Below are 21,181 nucleotides of genomic sequence, written 5' to 3' on the forward strand. Positions count from 1 at the left end.
TCCTGTTATTGCCACCAAAGTGGATAACCATTCATTTATCCACATTAAACTGCATCTGCCATGCATCTGTCCACTCACCTAACCTGTACAGGTCACCCTGTAATCTCCTAACATCCTCCTCACATTTCACCCTGCCACCCAGCTTTGTATCATCAACAAATTTGCTAATGTTACAATTAATACCATCTTCTATATCATTAATATATATTGCAAAAAGCTGCGGTCCCAGCACTGATCCCTGCGGTACCCCACTGGTCACTGCCTGCCATTCTGAAAGGGAGCCGTTTATCACTTTGTTTCCTGTCAGCCAACCAGTTTTCAATCCAAGTCAGTACTTTGCCCCCAATGCCATGCGCCCTAAATTTCCTCACTTTGTGGGCGGCACAGTGGCACAGTGATTAACACTGCTGCCTCACAGCGCCTGAGACCCGGGTTCAATTCCCGACTCAGGCGACTGACTGTATGGAGTTTGCACGTTCTCCCCGTGTCTGCGTGGGTTTCCTCCGGGTGCTCCGGTTTCCTCCCACAGTCCAAAGGTGTGCGGGTCAGGTGAATTGGCCATGCTAAATTGCCCGTAGTGTTAGGTAAGGGGTAAAATGTAGGGGTATGGGTGGGTTGTACTTCGGCGGGTCAGTGTGGACTTGTTGGGCCGAAGGGCCTGTTTCCACACTGTAAGTAATCTAATCTAATCTAACCTCCTATGTGGGACTTTATCAAAAGCTTTCTGAAAGTCCAGGTACACTACATCTACTGGATCTCCCTCGTCCATCTTCAGAGTTACATCCTCAAAAAATTCCAGAAGATTAGTCAAGCATGATTTCCCCTTCATAAATCCATGCTGACTCTGACCTATCCTGTTGCTACTATCCAGATGTGTCATAATTTCATCCTTTATAACAGAATCCAGCATCTTTCCCACCACTGAGGTCAGACTAACTGGTCTATAATTTCCTGCTTTCTCTCTCTCACCTTTCTTAAAATGTGGTACAACATTAGCCACCCTCCAATCTGCACGAACTGATCCTGAATCTATCAAACTCTGAAAAATAATCACCAACGCATCCATGATTTCTCGAGCCATCTCCTTCAGTACCCTGGGATGTATACCATCAGGCCCCGGGGACTTATCAACCTTTAGACCTAACAGTCTCTCCGATACCAATTCCTGGCAAATATAAATTCTCTTCAGTTCAGGTCCTTCAGCCACTGGTACCTCAGGGAGATTGCTTGTATCTTCCCCAGCGAACACAGATCTAAAGTACCAATTTAATTCTTCTGCCATTTCTTTGTTCCCCATAATATATTCCCCTGTTTCTGTCTTCAAGGGCCCAATTTTAGTCTTAACCATTTTTTTGCTATACGTGCTATCGTAAGGACAGACTGACAGGCAGAGGGGGTGGGGTGGCCCTGTTGGTAAGGGATGATATTCAGTCCCTTGCTTGGGGGAACCTAGAATCAGGGGATGTAGAGTCAGTGTGGATAGAGCTGAGAAATTCTCAGGATAGAAATTTGGGCGGCACGGTGGCACAGTGGTTAGCACTGCTGCCTCACAGCGCCAGGGACCTGGGTTCAATTCCCGCCTCAGGCGACTGACTGTGTGGAGTTTGCATGTTCTCTCCGCGTCTGCGTGGGTTTCCTCCGGGTGCTCCGGTTTCCTCCCACAAGTCCAAAGATGTGCGGGTCAGGTGAATTGGCCATGCTAAATTGCTCGTAGTGTTAGGTAAGGGGTATATGTAGGGGTATGGGTGGGTTGCGCTTCGGCGGGTCGGTGTGGACTTGTTGGGCCGAAGGGCCTGTTTCCACACTGTAAGTAATCTAATCTAAGTTTGATTTGAATCTAATCTAAATCTAAAACCCTCTTGGGAGTTATCTACAAGCCCCCAAACAGTAGTATGGATGTAGGGTGTAAGTTGAATAAGGAGCTGAAATTGGCCTGTCACAAAGATGTTACTACAGTTGTTATGGGGGATTTCAACATGCAGGTAGACTGGGAGAATCAGGATGGTATTGGACCTCAAGAAAGAGACTTTGTGGAGTGCCTCAGAGATGGATTCTTAGAACAGCTGGTGCTGGAGCCGACCAGGGAGAAGGCAATTCTGGATCTGGTATTGTGCAACGAACCAGAATTGATCAGGGACCTCAAAGTGAAGGAGCCATTGGGAAGTAGTGACCATAATACAATAAGCTTCAATCTGCAATTTGAGAGGGAGAGGGTACAATTGGAAGTGACAATATTTCAGTTGAATAAAGGGAACTATGGAGCTATGAGGGAGGAGCTGGCCAAAGGTCAATGGTGCAATACCTTAGCAGGGGTGACAGTGGGGGAACAATGGCAGATATTTCTGGGTATAATGCAGAAGATGCAGGATCAGTTCATTCCAAAAAGAAAGAAAGATCCTAGGAGGAGGCATGGGTGGCCGTGGCTGACGAGGGAAGTTAAGAAACATATAAAGTCAAAAGAGAAAAAGTATAACATAGCAAAGATAAGTGGGAAAACAGAGGACTGGGAAGCTTTTAAAGAACAACAGAGGATTACTAAGAAGGAAATACGCAGAGGAAAAATGAGGTACGAAGGTGAATTGGCCAAAAATATAAAGGAGGATAGTAAAAGCTTTTTTAGGTATATGAAAGGGAAAAAATGGATAAGACTAAAATTGAGCCCTTGAAGACAGAAACAGGGGAATATATTACGGGGAACAAAGAAATGGCAGAAGAGTTGAATTGGTACTTCAGATCTGTGTTCACTGGGGAAGACACAAGCAATCTCCCTGAGGTAACAGTGGCTGAAGGACCTGAACTGAAGGGAATTTATATTTGCCAGGAATTGGTGTTGGAGAGACTGTTAGGTCTGAAGGTTGATAAGTCCCCGGGGCCTGATGGTCTACATCCCAGGGTACTGAAGGAGGTGGCTCGAGAAATCGTGGATGCATTGGTGATTATTTTCCAGAGTTCGATAGATTCAGGATCAGTTCCTGCGGATTGGAGGGTGGGTAATGTTATACCACATTTTAAGAAAGGTGAAAGAGAGAAAGCAGGAAATTATAGACCAGTTAGTCTGACCTCAGTGGTGGGAAAGATGCTGGAGTCTATTATAAAGGATGAAATTATGACACATCTGGATAGTAGTAACAGGATAGGTCAGAGTCAGCATGGATTTATGAAGGGGAAATCATGCTTGACTAATCTTCTGGAGGTTTTTGAGGATGTAACTCTGAAGATGGACGAGGGAGATCCAGTAGATGTAGTGTACCTGGACTTTCAGAAAGCCTTTGATAAAGTCCCACATAGGAGGTTAGTGAGCAAAATTAGGGCGCATGGTATTGGGGGCAAAGTACTGACTTGGATTGAAAATGGGTTGGCTGACAGGAAACAAAGAGTAGTGATAAACGGCTCCATTTCCGAATGGCAGGCAGTGACCAGTGGGGTACCGCAGGGATCAGTTCTGGGACCGCAGCTTTTTACAATATATATTAATGATATAGAAGATGGTATTAATAGTAACATTAGCAAATTTGCTGATGATATAAAGCTGGGTAGCATGGTGAAATGTGAGGAGGATGTTAGGAGATTACAGGGTGACCTGGACAAGTTAGGTGAGTGGACAGATGCATGGCAGATGCAGTTTAATGTGGATAAATGTATGGTTATCCACTTTGGTGGCAATAACAGGGAGGCAGATTACTACCTAACTGGAATCAAGTTAGGTAAAGGGGCAGTACAAAAAGATCTGGGTGTTCTTGTACACCAGTCAATGAAGGTAAGCATGCAGGTACAGCAGATGGTGAAGAAGGCTAATAACATGCTGGCCTTCATAACAAGATGGATTGAGTATAGAAGCAAAGAGGTGCTTCTGCAGCTGTACAGGGCCCTGGTGAGACTGCACCTGGAATATTGTGCACAGTTCTGGTCTCCAAATTTGAGGAAAGACATTCTGGCTATTGAGGGAGTGCAGCGTAGGTCCACAAGGTCAATTCCCAGAATGGTGGGACTATCTTACGTTGAAAGATTGGAGCAACAGGGCTTGTATATGCTTGAGTTTAGAAGACTGAGAGGCAATCTGATCGAGATGTATAAGATTATTAAAGGATTGGACACTCTGGAGGCAGGAAACATGTTTCCGCTGATGGGTGAGTCCCGAACCAGAGGATACAGCTTAAAAATAAGGGGTAGGCCATTTAAGACAGAGATGAGGAGAAACTTCTTCACCAAGAGAGTGGTGGGTGAGTGGAATGCTCTGCCCCAGAAGGTAGTGGAGGCCCAGTCTCTGGATTTGTTTAAGAAAGACTTGGATAGAGGTCTTAAGGATAGTGAAATCAAGGGTAATGGAGATAAGGCAGGAACAGGATACTAATTAAGGATGATCAGCCATGACCATAATGAATGGTGGTGCAGGTTTGAAGGGCAGAGTAGTCTATTCCTGCACCTATTGCCTGTTGTCTATTGTCTATCTGAAGAAGAGTCACTGGACCCAAAACATTAACTCTGATTTCTCTTCACAGATGCTTCCAGACCGGCTGACTTTTTTCAGTAACTTCTGTTTTTGTTCCAGAACATTAGCAAGGTCCCTGGGTTAATAGTCTCGTGTCAGTACCTTGCTGCCATTGGAAACAGTTTCTGTTCATTTGTTCTGTTAAAATCACAAAGGTTGCACCATAAATCTCCCCGTGGATTTGATCGGTGTCTTCAGGTCACAGAATTAGATTTGTTATAACACAGAACGGGCCACTGTGCTCACTCGAGCTCCCGAAGCGAGCTTTATTACCTAATGCCAATCTCCTGCTTTATCCCCATAGCCCTGTGCATTATTTGACTATATTAGAGTCTCCTCTCGGACTGAGCATTGCCCTCCAGTCTAGCAGCAAATCTAGAGCAGCTGCTTGTGCAAGAGTAATGGATTATCATTTAGTTCTAACCAATGGCTTTTTTTTTTCTGTTTTACAAAGCACTGCGGGACAAAGAAGGACTGAAGTTACCAATCTGAAAGTGTGTAAACGTCTGATATGCAACAGGACATATGTTCCCACAAGGCATAACCACAATGACTTAACCACTTCAAAGTGGATTGGTAAAATAATCGACACTAGGGTACATTTTAAAATGCAGAAATGGGAGCGTCCAAAATCAGGAGTTTTAGCAAGACAGAGCCAGTGATAAACTCAATGGGAAATTCTGGAACAACCTCTTTACACTGAGAGTGATGAGAATGCAGCCCTCACCTGCACACGGAGTAATAAGGGGACAGGCAGAGATATGTGTCAGGGGAGTTAGTTAACAACCCGACGGAGAAAGTCATTGAAGGATCTGGTGATAGGGTGAGGTGGCAAGGGTTAAGGTGACACTCGTGCGTAGCATAAATACTAGCCTGGACCAGCTGGGCTGAATGGCCTGTTTTACCGTGATGTAGCAGGTGTTACAGTACAGAAATAGACCATGTAGCACGAATCATCCAAGGATTTGCAAAGAATCACAAAACGTTATCATCCACGTTTAGCAGGTAATAGGAAAGGGAATAATGTATTGAAGTAGAGAGGTTTTCGAAAACTAAACAAGGCACTGGTCAGACCACAGCTGGAATACCAAGACCAGTTTTGGGGCCTTTATCTCGGGACAGATGCACTGACATTGGAGGCAGTCCAGAGAAGGTTCACTCGGCTGGTTCCAGATAAGGAGGGACTGTCTTCTGAGGAGAGGCTGAGTAGGTTGGCCACATACTGGAATCTCAAAGAATAAGAGGTGCCTCTACTGAAACACCAAAGATGGAGACCTGACAGGCTGAATGCTGTTTCCCCTTGTACGAGAATCTGGAACTAGAGGGCATCATCTCAGAATCAGGGGTCACAAATTTATGACAGAGATGAGGAGGATCAGCTTCTCTCAGAGGGAAGTGGGATTCTTTCCGACAGAGGGCTGTCGAGGCTGGCTTGTTAAGTAAATTCGACGCTGAGAGAGACAGCGTTTCACTTCAACTGATGAAGGAGCACTGCTCCGAAAGCTTATCATAGAATCCAGAGCATCCCTAAAATGTGGAACAGGCCTTTCAGCCCAACAAGTCCACACTGACCCTCCGAAGAGTCACCAGCTCCCTTACCCTACTACTCTACATTTATCCCTAACTGATGCACCTAGCTGACACATCCCTGAACATTATGGCCAATCCACCCTAACCTGCACATCTTTGGACAGTGTGAGGAAACTGGAGCACCTGGAGGAAACCGGAGCACCTGGAGGAAACCCACACAGACACGGGGAGAACGTGCAAACTCCATACAGACACCTGAGGCTGGAATTGAACCCCATTCCTTGGCGCTGTGAGGCAGCAGTGCTGACCATTGGCCCACCATGCTGATTACATATAAACCTGTTGGGTTATAACCTGGTGTCATGTGTCATCTTACTTTGTACCCCTTGGTCCAAGACCAACACCTCCACATTGTAGATGTTTAATCAGGAAGAGAATCAGGGTTATGGGGGAAAGGCAGGAAATTGGAGTTGAGGATGATCAGATCAGCCATGATCACACTGAATAGCAGAACAGACTCAATGGGCTGAATGGCCTACTGCTGCTCTTATGTCTTGTGATATTCAGATGTATCATCTCTATTGGCCAGTAGGAATTTTGGCCACCCCCTTGCCTCTTTTTGAAATTAATAATGGCAGCAGCCTCTTGGGAGAACCTGAGTATTGCTGCAAATAGAGCCCTGAGTGAGTTTGTGGCTACACTAACACTAACAACAAAGAAATATAAACACTTGAGCTTGAAACATGAATAGAAGTGATAATGCACTCAGACAGAGGGACCCATTCTCTGTAAAACCAAAGGAATATGTTCGGGCATCAGGCTGTTTTTGAAAGACCCGGGAACTGGCGAGAAGGAGCCTATAGTCCCTGTCGGGGTGTCCATTGGTCGAGAGGTGAGAGCGAGGACCAGAGGGTTGCTGGGAAGGTGAGTGAAACCATTTTATTTGGGTAGCTGCTGAACCCGAGACACTACACATGCAGTGTCTCCCACCCGCTCTCCTCATTGAACCAAAATAAAGAGACTCTGTGTGAGTTGATCAGGTTTTTCTATTTCCTGTTTTTTAAAATTGTTTTATTGAGTGATTTGGTGAAAACTTTTCTTTTTCATTTAAATAAGCTAAGACTAAAGTTGGATTTAACATTATAAATGGCAGGCGATCTCAGATCCATGTAATGCTCCTCTTCCTCAATGTGGGAGCTCAGGGTATGTGGCTGATGTCCCTGACTCCTTCATGTGCAGGAAGTGTGACCATCTGCAGCTCTTGTTAGATGGCATGACGGCTCTGGAGCTGCAGATGGACTTACTTCGGAGCATCCGCAATGCTGAGGGGGTTGTGGGCAGCCCATTTAGTGAATTGGTCACACCGCAGGTTAGGATTGCTGAGGTAGAAAGGGAATGGGTGACCAAAAGGCAGAAAAAGAGCAGGAAGGCAGTGCAGGTGTCCCATGCAGTCATCTCCCTCCAAAACAGGTATACCATTTTGGATACTGTTGGGAGAGATGGCTCACCAGGGAAAAGTAGCAGTAGCCAGGTTCATGGCACCGTGGCTGGCTCTGCTGTACTGAAGGGCAGGAAACAGAGTGGAAGGACTATAGTAGTAAGGGATTCAATTGTAAAGGGAGTAGATAGGCAGCTCTGTGGTCGAAAATGAGATTACCAAATGGGATGTTGTCTCCCAGGTGCACGGGTCAGGGATGTCTTGGATTGGCTGCAAAATTATTCTCAAGGGGGAGGATGAACAGCCAGTTGTCATGGTGCATACAGGTACCAATGATATGGGTCATAAATGGGATGAGGTCCTACAAGCTAAATTTAGGGAGTTAGGGACCAAGTTAAAAAGTTGGAGCTCCGAGGGAGTAATCTCAGGATTGCTACCAGTGCCACGCATTAGTCAGAGTAGGAACGATGGAATATTCAGTGTGAATGTGTGGCTCGAGAGATAGTGCAGGAGGGAGGGGTTCAGATTTTTGGGACATTGGGACTGGTTCTGGGGAAGGCAGGACTATTACAAATTGGACAGTCTCCACCTGGGCCAGACTGGAATCAATGTCCTTGGGGAGGGGCTTTTACTAACACTGTTGGGGAGGGTTTAAACTAATGTGGCAGGGGGATGGGAACCAAATGAGGAGGTCAGTGGACTGTCAGGAGGTAGTAACTGAAGCCTGTAAGGAACTAGATAATGAAGTCAGTGTGATCAGATGATGGACATTAAGGGACAGGTGGTCTAAGGTGCATTTGTTTTAATGCAAGAAGTGTAGTAGGTAAGGCAGATGAACTTAGGACTTGGATTAGTACCTGGGAGTATGATATTATTGCACTACTGAGACTTCAGGGAAGGGCATGATTGGCAGCTAAATATCCCAAGATAGCGATATTTCAGGCAGGATAGAGAGGGAGGTAAGAGGGGTAGAGGAGTCGCATTACTAGTCAGAGAGGATATCACAGCTGGGCTGAAGAAGGGCACTATGGAGGATTCAAGCAGTGAGGCAATATGGGCAGAGCTCAGAAATAAGAAGGGTGCTGGAACAATGTTGGGGCTGTACTACAGACCTCCCAACAATGAGCGTGAGGTAGGGGTACAAATATGGAAACAGATCATGGAAAGATGGACGAGCAACAGGATGGTGGTGATAGATTTTAATTTTCCCAATATTGACTGGGATTTGCTTATTATTAGAGGTCTGGATGTAGCAGAATTTGTAAGGAGCATCCAGGAGGGTTTTCTAGAGGAGTATGTAAAACTCAGAAAGGGGCCGCACTGGATCTGGTATTGGGGAATGAGTCCTGCCAGGGGAAGTTTCAGTAGGGGATTACTTTGGGAACAGTGATCACAATTCTGTCAGTTTTAGAATACTCATGGACAAAGATGAGAGTGGATCTAAAGGAAGAGCTAAACTGGGGGAAGGCCAGCTATACCAAAATTCGGCAGGAGCTGGGGAATGTGGATTGGGAGCAGCTGTTTGTAGGGAAACTCATATTCAATATGTGGGAGGCTTTTAAAGGGAGGTTGATTAGAGTTCAGGACAGGTATGTTCCTGTGAAAATGAAAGATTGAAATGGCAAGATGAGGGAACCATGGATTACAGGTGAAATTGTGAAACTAGCTAAGAGGAAATAGGATGCGTACATAAGGTTCAGGCGACTGAAGATGGTCAAAGCTTTGGAAGAATATCGGGAATGTAAGACCAATCTGAAATGAGTAATTAAGAGAGCTGAAAGGGGTCAAGAGATATATTTAGCAAACAAGGTTAAGCAAAATCACAAAGCCTTTTTTTTTCATATATAAGGAGCAAGAAAGTAACTAGAGAAAGGGTTGGCCCACTCAAGGACAAAGGAGGAAAGTTATGCGTGGGGTCAGAGAAAATGGGTGAGATTCTTAATGAGTACTTTGCATCGGTATTCACTGAGGAGAGGGACATGGCGGATGTTGAGGTTAGGTTACTCTCAGTCAGGTCAGCATAAGGAGAGAGGAAGTTTTGGGTATTCTAAAAGGCATTAAGGTGGACAAGTCCCCAGGTCCGGATGGGATCTATCCCAGGTTACTGAGGGAAGCGAGAGAGGAAATAGCTGGAGCTTTAATAGATACCATTGCAGCATCCTTAAACATGGGGGAGGTCCCAGAGGACTGGAGAATTGCTAATGTTGTCCCCTTGTTCAAAAAGGGTAGTAGGGATAGCCCAGGTAATTATAGACCGGTGAGCCTGACGTCAGTGGTAGGGAAGCTGCTGGAGAAGATACTGAGGGATAAGATCTATACCCATTTGGAAGAAAATGTGCTTATCAGCATTGGGCAGCATGGTTTTGTGCAGGGAAGGTCATGTTTTACAAACCTAATAGAATTCTTTATGGAGGTGACAAAGTTGATTACTGGGGGAAGGGCTGTAGATGGCACCTTAGTAAGGTGTTTGATAAGGTTCCCCATGGTAGGCTGATGGAGAAAGTGAAGGCACATGGGGTCCAGGGTGTACTGCTAGATGGACAGAGAACTGGCTGGGCAACAGGAGACAGAGAGTAGTAGTGGAAGGGAGTTTCTCAAAATGGAGACCTGTGATCAGTGCTGTCCGACAGGGATTGGTGTTAGGACCACTGTTGTTCGGGATATATATATAAATAATTTGCAGGAAGATATCGGTGGTCTGATTAGCAAGTTTGCAGTTGACACTAAGATTAGTGGAGTGGCAGGTACTGAAGGGGACTGTCAGAGAATGCAGCAGAATATAGATAGACTGGAGAGTTGGACAGAGAAATGGCAGATGGAGTTCAAGCCAAGCAAATGCGAGGTGATACATTTTCAAAATTCCAATTCAAGAACGAACTATACAGTAATGGAAAAGCCTTGGGGAGAATTGATGGACAGAGAGGTCTGGGTGACCACCAGAAATGACATCACCAATGCAAAGAAACCCAAACATTATAAATAGAAAGCAGGAATCATCAGCAGTGCTTTGTCCGGAGGCCCACTGAAGATGTTACCTAGTATGCTGGCGAAACATCTGAAAATGAATCTTCCAGTTCAGTGAGCAAACCTACATCCAGAACCTCAACTTGAACTACAAATCTTTTCAAAACTCGCTAATTCTTTACTCCTGAAGTGTAAATTGTTCTGATTGTTTGCAACTTGGTATTTTTGGACTTGTCCTGATGAATTCAAGACAGAAACTTTGGCAACAAATGTTTTGTAACATTAATAATGCAATTGACAACCGAACACTAAGAGCCACAGAGATGTACAACATGGAAATAGACCTTTCGGTCCAACTCATCCATGCCGACCAGATATACTCACCCAATCTAGTCCCATTTGCCAGCACTTGGCCCTATCTCTCTAAACCCTTCCTGTTCATATACCCATCCAGATGCCTTTTAGATGCTGTAATTGTACCAGCCTCCTCCACTCCCTCTGGCAGCTTGTTGCACCCATCAAGTTAAAGAGATATACAGTGCGGAAACAGACCCTTCGGTCCAAATCATCCATGCCCACCAGATATCCTAAACTAATCTAGTCCCATTTGCCAGCACTTGACCCATATCCCTCCAAACCCTTCCTATTCATATATCCATCCAGATGCCTTTTAAATGTCGCAATTGTACCAGCCTCCACCACTTCCTCTGGCAGCTCATTCCATACACGTACCATCCTCTGCGTGAAAAAGTTGCTCCTTAGGTCCCTTTTAAATCTTTCTGTTCTCACCCTAAACCTATGCCCTCTCATTCTGGACTCCCCCACCCCAGGGAAAAGGCTTTGTCTATTTATCCTATCCATGTCCCTCATGACTTTATAAACCTCTATAAGGTCACCCCTCAGTCTCACCTGCGTATGGACAGAACAACATGCTCATTGCCATCATTTCAATTGAACCTACAAAGCACTGGTTCCAGATGTGTCCCCAGTGTCTCACCAAAAGAACTACCATCAGTTCTGATATCGACCTAACATTGTAAAGGCGAAGCTAATGCCAGATCTAAACACACATCTCCTTCTTGATGCTTAAAATCAATTGGACGTGGCAAAGACTCAAACCTACCTGTTCTCCAATCTTCCCAATGTTTCCCAAATCTCCCTGCTCTCCCTGTATGATCAGAAGAAGGATGGAAAATATTTATTATTAGTGATGTAAACATGTCGCATGTAATTTGACAGGAATAATTCTTTCCAGCTGTCGATGGAACAACAATGGTTTCCTGACTGACCACTGTGTGCCCAATGTCAGAATGATTTGTGCAATGAAAGAATGTAACTATTACCTTAATGCCGTCTAATCCAAGCACTCCGGGGTATCCTTTTCGACCAGGTCTTCCCTAAAACAAATTGATATATTGTTCGCCAGAAATAAACCGGACTTTCAACAGCCAAAAACAATTAGATCAAATTTATAGCAAACACAGGCTATTCAACCCCTCAAATCTGTTCTGCCACTCAATGCTCTTAATTCTATCCTTCCACCTTGGCTCAGTATCTCTCAATACCCAAGACTATCAAACTTCAAACAATCTTCAATTTCAATTCTAAACATTGGACTGCAAAGGATGAGGAAAGCAGCAGACCCACCTTCTTAAGGTACAACTGGGGACAGGCAATAAAGATACACCCAGTCAGTGACACCCATGTCCCACGTGTGAGTAACAAAAAAGGACATTGCTAACTGTCTACCAGTGGAAATTCCACATTTTAAGCACATTTGTGTTGGGGAAATAGGGGAGTAATGGTAATGTCACAGGCCTAGTAACCCAAAGGAACATGCCAATGTTGTGGGCTTAAATTATAACCTCCATAGCTGATGGAATTTAAATTCATTTAACAAATCTAGAATGTAAAACTCATCTCAGTATTGGTTAGATTGTCACCAAGATCCATCTGGTTCCGTAATGTCCTTTAGGGAAGGAAATCTGCCATCCTTACCCGGCCTGGCCTACATGTGATTCTAAAATGGTCAAGACAGCCATTCAGTTCAAGGGCAATTAGAAATGAATATCAAATGCTGTCCTGACCAGTACTTCCCACATCCTGTGAGGAAAGGATTCCTTGCTTCTCTTGTGAAAGCATCACTCTAGTGTCCCAAGCTCAGCCTGAACTCCAATGACCAGCACTGATTGGATTTCTAGGGTGGGGGCATAAGGGGGAGTCAAATTGTCAACCAGCCAACAGACTCACAGGAAGGTGTGGAGGCTGACAGACTGAGTATATTCAAGGAAGAGATTGAGAACACTTCCAAATTTTATCAAGGGGCCTGGAGAGGAAACAGGAATATAGCATTGAGAGGGAGGATCAGCCATGATCTTCATGAATGGGACAGCAGGCATGAGGGCCAAATGACCTCCTCCTGCTTTCTGTGTGTCTCCGTGATTATGATGCTTTGTGGGAAGTGTCAGCGTGTTGGAGTGGGATACCTCCATCCCCTCAATGTCAGCAGCACTTTGAACCAGCTCAACTGACCCACCAACTAGAACCAACTGACCCACCAAATAGAACCAACTGACCCACCAAATAAAACCAACAACTGACCCACCAAATAGAACTAACAACTGACCCACCAAATAGACCAACAACTGACCCACCAAATAGAACCAACAACTGACTCACCAAATAGAACCAACAACTGACCCACCAAATAAAACCAACTGACCCACCAAATAGACCAACAACTGACCCACCAAATAGAACCAACAACTGACCCACCAAATAGAACCAACAACTGGCCCACCAAATTGAACCAACTGACCCACCAAATAGACCAACAACTGACCCACCAAATAAAACCAACAACTGACCCACCAAATAGACCAACAACTGACCCACCAAATAAAACCAACAAACGACCCACCAAATAAAACCAACAACTGACCCACCAAATAGACCAACAACTGACCCACCAAATAAAACCAACAACTGACTCACCAAATAGAACCAACAACTGACCCACCAAATAAAACCAACTGACCCACCAAATAGACCAACAACTGACCCACCAAATAGAACCAACAACTGACCCACCAAATAGAACCAACAACTGGCCCACCAAATTGAACCAACTGACCCACCAAATAGACCAACAACTGACCCACCAAATAAAACCAACAACTGACCCACCAAATAGACCAACAACTGACCCACCAAATAGAACCAACAACTGACCCACCAAATAAAACCAACAACTGACCCACCAAATAGACCAACAACTGACTCACCAAATAGAACCAACAACTGACCCACCAAATAGAACCAACAACTGACCCACCAAATAGACCAACAATTGACCCACCAAATAGAACCAACAACTGACCCACCAAATAGACCAACAACTGACCCACCAAATAGAACCAACAACTGACCCACCAATTAAAACCAACAAACGACCCACCAAATAAAACCAAAAACTGACCCACCAAATAGACCAACAACTGACCCACCAAATAAAACCAACAACTGACCAACCAAATACAATCAACAACTGACCCTCCAAATAGACCAACAACTGACCCACCAAATAGCACCAACAACTGATCCACCAAATACAATCAACAACTGACCCTCCAAACACAACCAACAATTGTGGATGCTGGAGATTCCAAACAAAACCAGAAATTTCTGGACACACTCAGTAGGTCTGGCAGCAGAGTTTACAACAGGGTTCTGAAGAACGGTCACTAGAGTCAAAATCTTCATTCTGTTTCTCTCCCCACAGATGCTGCCAGACCTGCTGAGTTTCTCCAGCTTTCTGTGTGCTTGCTTCTCTCTCTCTCTCTCTCTCTCTCTCTCTCTCTCTCCATCTGCCTACTACAGAGGAACTTTGGTCATCTGAACACTGATTACCCAAATTTCGGATGGTCCAACAAGATCACAAGGTCCCGATGCTTGACTAAACTGTGATATCCGAACGTTTGATTATTGGACATTCAATTATCAGAACAGTTGATTATCCGAACAAAATACTCCCTGTCTGTATCATTCGGATAATCTAGGTTCCTCTGTATATCACTTCCTTTCAACTCCCTAAACAATGGCCAACAGCCCCTTCCCTTCAACGTCCTGTATCACAGGCCATTCACCAAGCTGACCTGAGCCAGGGTTTATGTACCACAGGAACACTGACTCCACCTAACTCCACCAGACCCTCCCAGCCTGCTCGTCTGCTCATTCTAACATCCCTTTAATCCTTGTGATGAACAAATGTCAGATCTATATGTACTCACTTACACATGGGGCAAGTAGAACATAATCAAAAGATGGGGATAAAAAGGGAAGTGGAGTTGTGGATAATCAGATCAGCCAGGATCTTACTGTATAGTGGACAGACATGATGGGTTGCTCTCATGGTCTTAAGAATGTGACAAACTCCCATTAATTTTTATTTTTTTCTGGTAGTTTAAATTTTTTTTTGTTATTACGGGCAGCACGGTGTCTCAAGGGTTAGCACTGCAGCCTCACAGCATCAGGGACCGGGTTCGATCCCACCCTCGAGTGACTGTTGGGAGTTTGCACATTCTCCCCATGTTTACGTGGATTTCCTCTGGGTGCACTGGTTCCCTCCCACAGTCCAAAGATTAGATTAGATTAGATTAGATTACTTACAGTGTGGAAACAGGCCCTTCGGCCCAACAAGTCCACACCGACCCACCGAAGCGCAACCCACCCATACCCCTACATTTACCCCTTACCTAACACTACAGGCAATTTAGCATGGCCGATTCACCTGACCAACACATCTTTGGACTGTGGGAGGAAACCAGAGCACTCGGAGGAAAAGATGTGCAGGTTAGATGGATTGATCATTGGAAAATTGCCTATAGTGTCCAGGGATGTGCAGGCTAGGTGGGTTAGCCCAGGGAGGTGTAGGGCTGCAGGGATAGAGTAGAGGGATGGATCTGGGTGGGATGCTCTTTGGAGGGTCAGTGTGGACTTGTTGGGCTGAACAGCTTGCTTCCACACTGTGGGGTATCTATGATTCTTTATGATTTACTCATGGGACATGGGTGGCCCTGGCTGGCCAGCATTTATTGTCCATCCCTAACTGCCCTCGAACCAAGCAGTTTGCTGTGTCAGTGGGTCTGGACTCCTGCCTAGGCCAGACCAGGTAAGGATGGCAGGTTCCTTTCTCTGAAGGAGATCGATGAACCAGATGGGTTTTTCCAAAAATCGGCAATGGTTTATTGGTTGTCAGTAGGTTCTTATTCCAGACAGTGTTTATGGAAATCAAATTCCACCACCTGCCATGTTGGGTTTTGAACCTGGATCCCCAGAAGCTGAGATGAGTTTCTGGATGAATATTCTAGAGATAACACCACATGGCCATCGTCTCCCCCTCATCCAAATTCTACAACTTTGGCATCCTGAAAATGAAAGGCAGTCGATATTTTCTTACCAACCTGTTCAGAGATGTTATTACAGCCCTGTGGAGGAGGTGAGATGTGAACAGCAGAGCAACTCAATGGGTCAAATGGCCTATTCCTGCTCCTAGTTTCAGTGTCTCTCTGCAGCCTAGATGCTGGGACTCCTGGCTCAGAGGTTTGGACAGTATTGCTGCTCTACAATTGCCCTAATAAACAGGATATTGTATATTAAGGGGTCCACATGAATGAGAGGTGTTTTTCTGAACGAGATGTTAACATATTGTTTAAAAAAAAATAATTTCACTTATTTTCCTAATCTAACTGTCCAGAGGTGTCATTACACACCTCTGGAACAGGTGAGACTTGAACTCCGGTCTCTTGCTTCAGGGTTGGGACAACTACCACAAGAGGGCCCCCTAACAAACATTTTTACTTACTTATTTAACCTATTTTCCAAACCAACCTGTTCAGAAATGTTTTTATACCCCAACGGAGCAGGTGAGACTTGAACCCAAGTCGGTCTGGTCCTGGGCACTATGCCTGTGCCACAACATGTCCTAACAGGAGGTTAAAAATAAAGGAAGGATATGCAATTCTGCCATCCAATCGCATGTCAATTAAAGGTGACATCTTAGTCTTTGTTCCCAATGAAGCAGAACGTCATGCTTCACTGGGAGTCTCACTGTTGATATCGTCTACTCAGGTTTAAGTCAGCTGATTGTCTTGGCAACATTTACTGCGTGCCAGTCCTGTGATAAACCTGGCAAATGTGCCCATGCATATAGATCAGGTACAGCATGGAAATCTGAACAATAATGTCAACCTAGGGCAAAACATTCACCAAGTAAGAGCACTTTAAACCCCTCTCTATGCCTTTTGCTTCTGAAAATTCATTGCAGCTAAAATCTCCTGGCACATGTTTCAGGAAGATGCAAACTTCAATGAACATTCTGTACGTCTCTGATTCATTAAGTGGGTTTCCTGCTAAATGTAAAAGGAAAAATCCTAAAAGGAAATGGGCCTTTTTACATGTGATTGATTGCACATGAATCCAATGCAAAAACAATTGGTTTAATGGGGCACAATGTGATGTATTTTTCCTGAGAGAGGTTTTAATCAGGGGATTTATAACACAGGATGCTAAACTGGATCTCAGGGGCCGGCGTTGTCACAGAGTGATGCTGTGAGGCATTAGCTCACTGTTTTGGAGAAATATTGCAATTGTAAGGTTTGAATCTTACCAGTGGTCCATGACTTCCTGGAGGTCCCAGTGGGCCTTCGTCCCCCTGTGGAACAAGGATAAATTTTCAAATATGTTAGAGATTATAACTTCTGCAATCACAAATATGCACAGCAGACGTTAGAACAGAATGGACAAACTAAAAAAAAATCCTGCTGGAAGGGCAAATTTGCAATTGTTAATACACAAATTGGTTCCTGAATGTAGGTGTTAATTTGATCCCAAGTCACATAGTGATCTATGATATCCTTTTCCTAATAATAGACATATTTACAGGATTCACCTGTTACCTCTTGTTCCAGCAGCATCTCTTCAGAAATTTCTAGGCACTTAATTCAACAATGTGCTTCCTCAATTCGACAGTTCTGGTCACCACATTAGCAAAAGGATGTGGATGCTTTGGAGACGGTGCAGAGGAGGTTCACCAGGATGTTGCCTGCTATGGAGGGCATTAACTATGAGGAGAGCCTGAGTAGGTTGGGATTATTTTCATTAGAAAGAAGGAGGTTTGGGGAGGGACCTGATTGAGGTCTACAAAATCATGAGAGGTGTAGACAGGATGGATAGCAAGAAATGTTTTCCCAGAGTGAGGGACTCAATTACTAGGGGTCATGAGTTCAAGGTGAGAGGGGAAATGTTTAGGGGAGATACGCATGGCAAGTTCTTTATGCAGAGGGTGGTGGGTGCCTGGAACGCGTCGCCAGCAGAAGTGGTAGAGGTGAGCACAATAGCAATTTTAAGATGTATCTCAGACAGATCCATGAATGGGCAGGGAGTAGAGGGATACAGACCCTTGGAAAATAATTGACAGGTTTAGATCGAGGATCTGGTTCAGCACAGGCATGGAAGGCCGAAGGGCCTGTTCCTGTGCTGGAATGTTCTTTGGACTTTGTTCAACAATAAAACAAGAGAGAAGCATTGACATTCTAAATTCCAGAATTTGCTAGCTCATTCTTTTGTTACTTAACCTATATTTCCCGATCAACCTGTACAGTGATGTCATTACACATCCCTGGAGCAGATGGGACTTGATCCAGGCCTCCTCGTCTAGGTGTAAGGACACTGTAACTGCACCACAAGAGGGTCATACTGGCCTATTTAAGCTACTAGCTTTACATGTACATCCTGTTGCTCTTAGAGTACTTGTTAACTTTCAATCCTTGCTCAATTTGCACATTAATTACTTAATCTAAATACTGCAGCAAGTTCATACTGCTGATTGCAAACAAACATTCTTTCAACTCTAGCCAATAAACATTATATTATATCAATTCACACCTGTCCCAATTTCAACCTTAAATGTCTCATTTTGACAGGTAGCAAATTGTTGATTGAGAGAGTGCCGCACTGTCAGAGGGTCAGTACTTAGGTAACGTTGCACTATTGGAGGGTCAGTACTGAGGGAGTACAGCACTGTCGGAAGTTCAGTGATGAGGGAGTGCCACACTGATGGAGGATCAGTGCTGAGGGAGTAAGCACTGTTGGAGGGTCAGTAGTGACGGAGTACACCACTGTTGGAGGGTCAGTGCTGTAGGAGTGCCACACTGTTTCGGGAGTCAGTGCTGAGGGAGGGAGTGCCGCACTGTCAGAGTGTTAGTACTGAGGGAGTACAGCACTGTTGGAGGGTCAGTACTGAGGGAGTACAGCACTGTTGGAGGGTCAGTACTGAGGGAGTACAGCACTGTTGGAGGGTCAGTAGTGATGGAGTACACCACTGTTGAAGGGTCAGTGCTGTGGGAGTGCCACACTGTTTCGGGAGTCAGTGCTGAGGGAGTGCCGCACTGTCAGAGGGTCAGTGCTGGGGGAGGGAGTGCCGCACTGTCAGAGGGTCAGTGCTGGGGGTGTGAAAGATCCTGCCATGCTATTTTAAAGAAGACCAAGGGAGTTTTCCCTTTAGTTTTGACAATATCCTCAAACAAACGATCTGTTGATAGTCATGTTGCTTTTTTGTCAAAGTTTGCTGTGCCCCTTATTGGTCACTGCATTGGCATACCAGGGACTAAACTTCAACAGTCTTTTTATTTGTTGTCATTTATTTAGGAACGTTCTGTTGCTGGGCCAGGTGCTATACAAATGCAAATCTTTCTTGCAATAACTTTAAAGGAGACATGCCAAGAAATGCCTAGATTATGGATCTGTTGTACCTGATCTACTTATTGAGTAGGAATTTCAGATGTTGCTCTTACGTTTGAGAGGTGACCCCTACCCTGATGACCCACAGAAACCTCCTCCAGGCCTTACCTGTTGTCCCTTTGCTCCCTGGGGTCCTAATGGTCCTCTGTCACCTGGAACTCCCTAAACAGTTACACACACATGTATACACACACACACACACACACACACACACACACACACACACACACACGTATACACATATACACACACAAACATTTGGTATACACACACACATATACACACGCAAACATGTGGTATACACACACAGACACGTATACACACACATGTATATATACACACACACACAAACATTTGGTATACACACACACGTATACACACACAAACATGTGGTATACACACACACACACAAACAGGTGGTATATACACACACACATACACACACGCACACAAAAACACGTGGTATATACATGTATAGACACACACAAACACGTGGTATATACACACACACACGTATACACACACGTATACACATACACATGTATACACACACGTATACACACACAAACACGTGGTATATACACACACACGTATACACACACATATATACACACACACAAGCACGTGGTATATATACATACACACGTGCGGGTACACACACACACATGCGGGTATACACACATACACAAAAACACGTGGTATATATATACACACACACACAAACAAACACACACCACATGCGGGTACACACACACACATGCGGGTACACACGCACATGTGGGTACACACACACAGAAAAAAAAATCAAAAGAAAGTCCATCAGATTTAGCCAAAAATTATACTTACTTCAGACTGACTGCTACATAAGAGAAACTTAAGGAATTAAGCATTTTGTATTTGTGTTTTATATGGTTGAATGATTCAAGAAGCCATTGAAACATAGGAAGTAAGAGCAAGAGGAAGTCCCTTTGGACTTAATCTGCCATTGAAATTCACACTACATGGGCATCTGACCTCCACCTGCCTCATTCCGACCTGTCACCTTACACCTTTGGGGGAATGTGGTGAGGGGGTCAGGGAAAGTGGTGTTTCTGATAGTACCAGATGCCCAGTTAGGGAGCCATACAATGATGGTAGCCTCTTCTGCCACCAGATAAATGAGGACCCACATCAAAGAAGGTAAAGGGGAGGTGTGGCCTAGTGATATGGTTACTGTGCTATTAATCCAGAGGGACCACCAATGAACCGGGGACCCGGGTTCAAATCCAACCATGGCAGATGGTCAAGTTTGAATTGAATAAAAATACTAATCTGGAATAAACTAATGATGGCCACAAAACAATTGTCAGGCAAAACCTGGTTTGCTAGTGTCCTTCAGTGAAGGGAATCTGCCATCCTTACCTAGTCTGGCCTACATATATTCCATGCTCCCTCTGGGCAATTAGGGATGAACAATCAATGATGGCAGTCAGGGCCATCAATGACAAAGCAACATAAAATGGCTGACAAAAATCCCAACAAGTTTGTGTTTAACAGAAATTAGAGAGTGTGGGAAAACGCTGTACTCTCTGTGAGACTGGGTTTACAATATGAAACTGCGATCCTCAGTTATGGATATTTCACGCCAATTAGTTGTTTCGCTTAAGATTTTTCTCATCATTCTGTCGAATATTATGAGTAAATTTTAATAAAATTTCTTCAAGATAATCATAGATACAGTTTTCAAATAAATTATAGATTTAACACACACACATATGCAGATATAAATCATTAAAAAAAAAGAGTTTAAATCTAATTACAAGTATTGGAAAAGGGCAACATGGTGGCTCAGTGGTTAGCACTGCTGCCTCACAGTGCCAAGGACCCGGGTTCGATTCCAGCTTCAGGTGACTGTGTGCAGTTTGCACGTTTTCTCCGTGTTTGCGTGGGTTCCTTCGGTTTCCTCCCACAGTCTAAAGATG

The 21,181-nt window shown here is 44.5% G+C and overlaps 1 protein-coding gene across 1 annotated transcript in view; it reads right to left on the bottom strand.

The window, feature by feature from the left end:
- The window catches only part of LOC132819201 (collagen alpha-1(XXIV) chain), a 429,304-nt gene that overhangs the window by 150,039 nt on the left and 258,084 nt on the right, over window positions 1-21,181 (bottom strand). Inside the window, exons 21-24 of the mRNA XM_060830653.1 lie at window positions 19,329-19,382; window positions 17,089-17,133; window positions 11,765-11,818; window positions 11,545-11,589 (exon numbers count right to left, since the gene is read on the bottom strand). Of these exons, the coding sequence (XP_060686636.1) occupies window positions 11,545-11,589; window positions 11,765-11,818; window positions 17,089-17,133; window positions 19,329-19,382 (198 nt within the window). The remainder of the gene's footprint in view (window positions 1-11,544; window positions 11,590-11,764; window positions 11,819-17,088; window positions 17,134-19,328; window positions 19,383-21,181) is intronic.

Source organism: Hemiscyllium ocellatum, chromosome 9 (genome assembly GCF_020745735.1).
Source record: "Hemiscyllium ocellatum isolate sHemOce1 chromosome 9, sHemOce1.pat.X.cur, whole genome shotgun sequence".
Lineage (NCBI taxonomy): Eukaryota > Metazoa > Chordata > Chondrichthyes > Orectolobiformes > Hemiscylliidae > Hemiscyllium > Hemiscyllium ocellatum.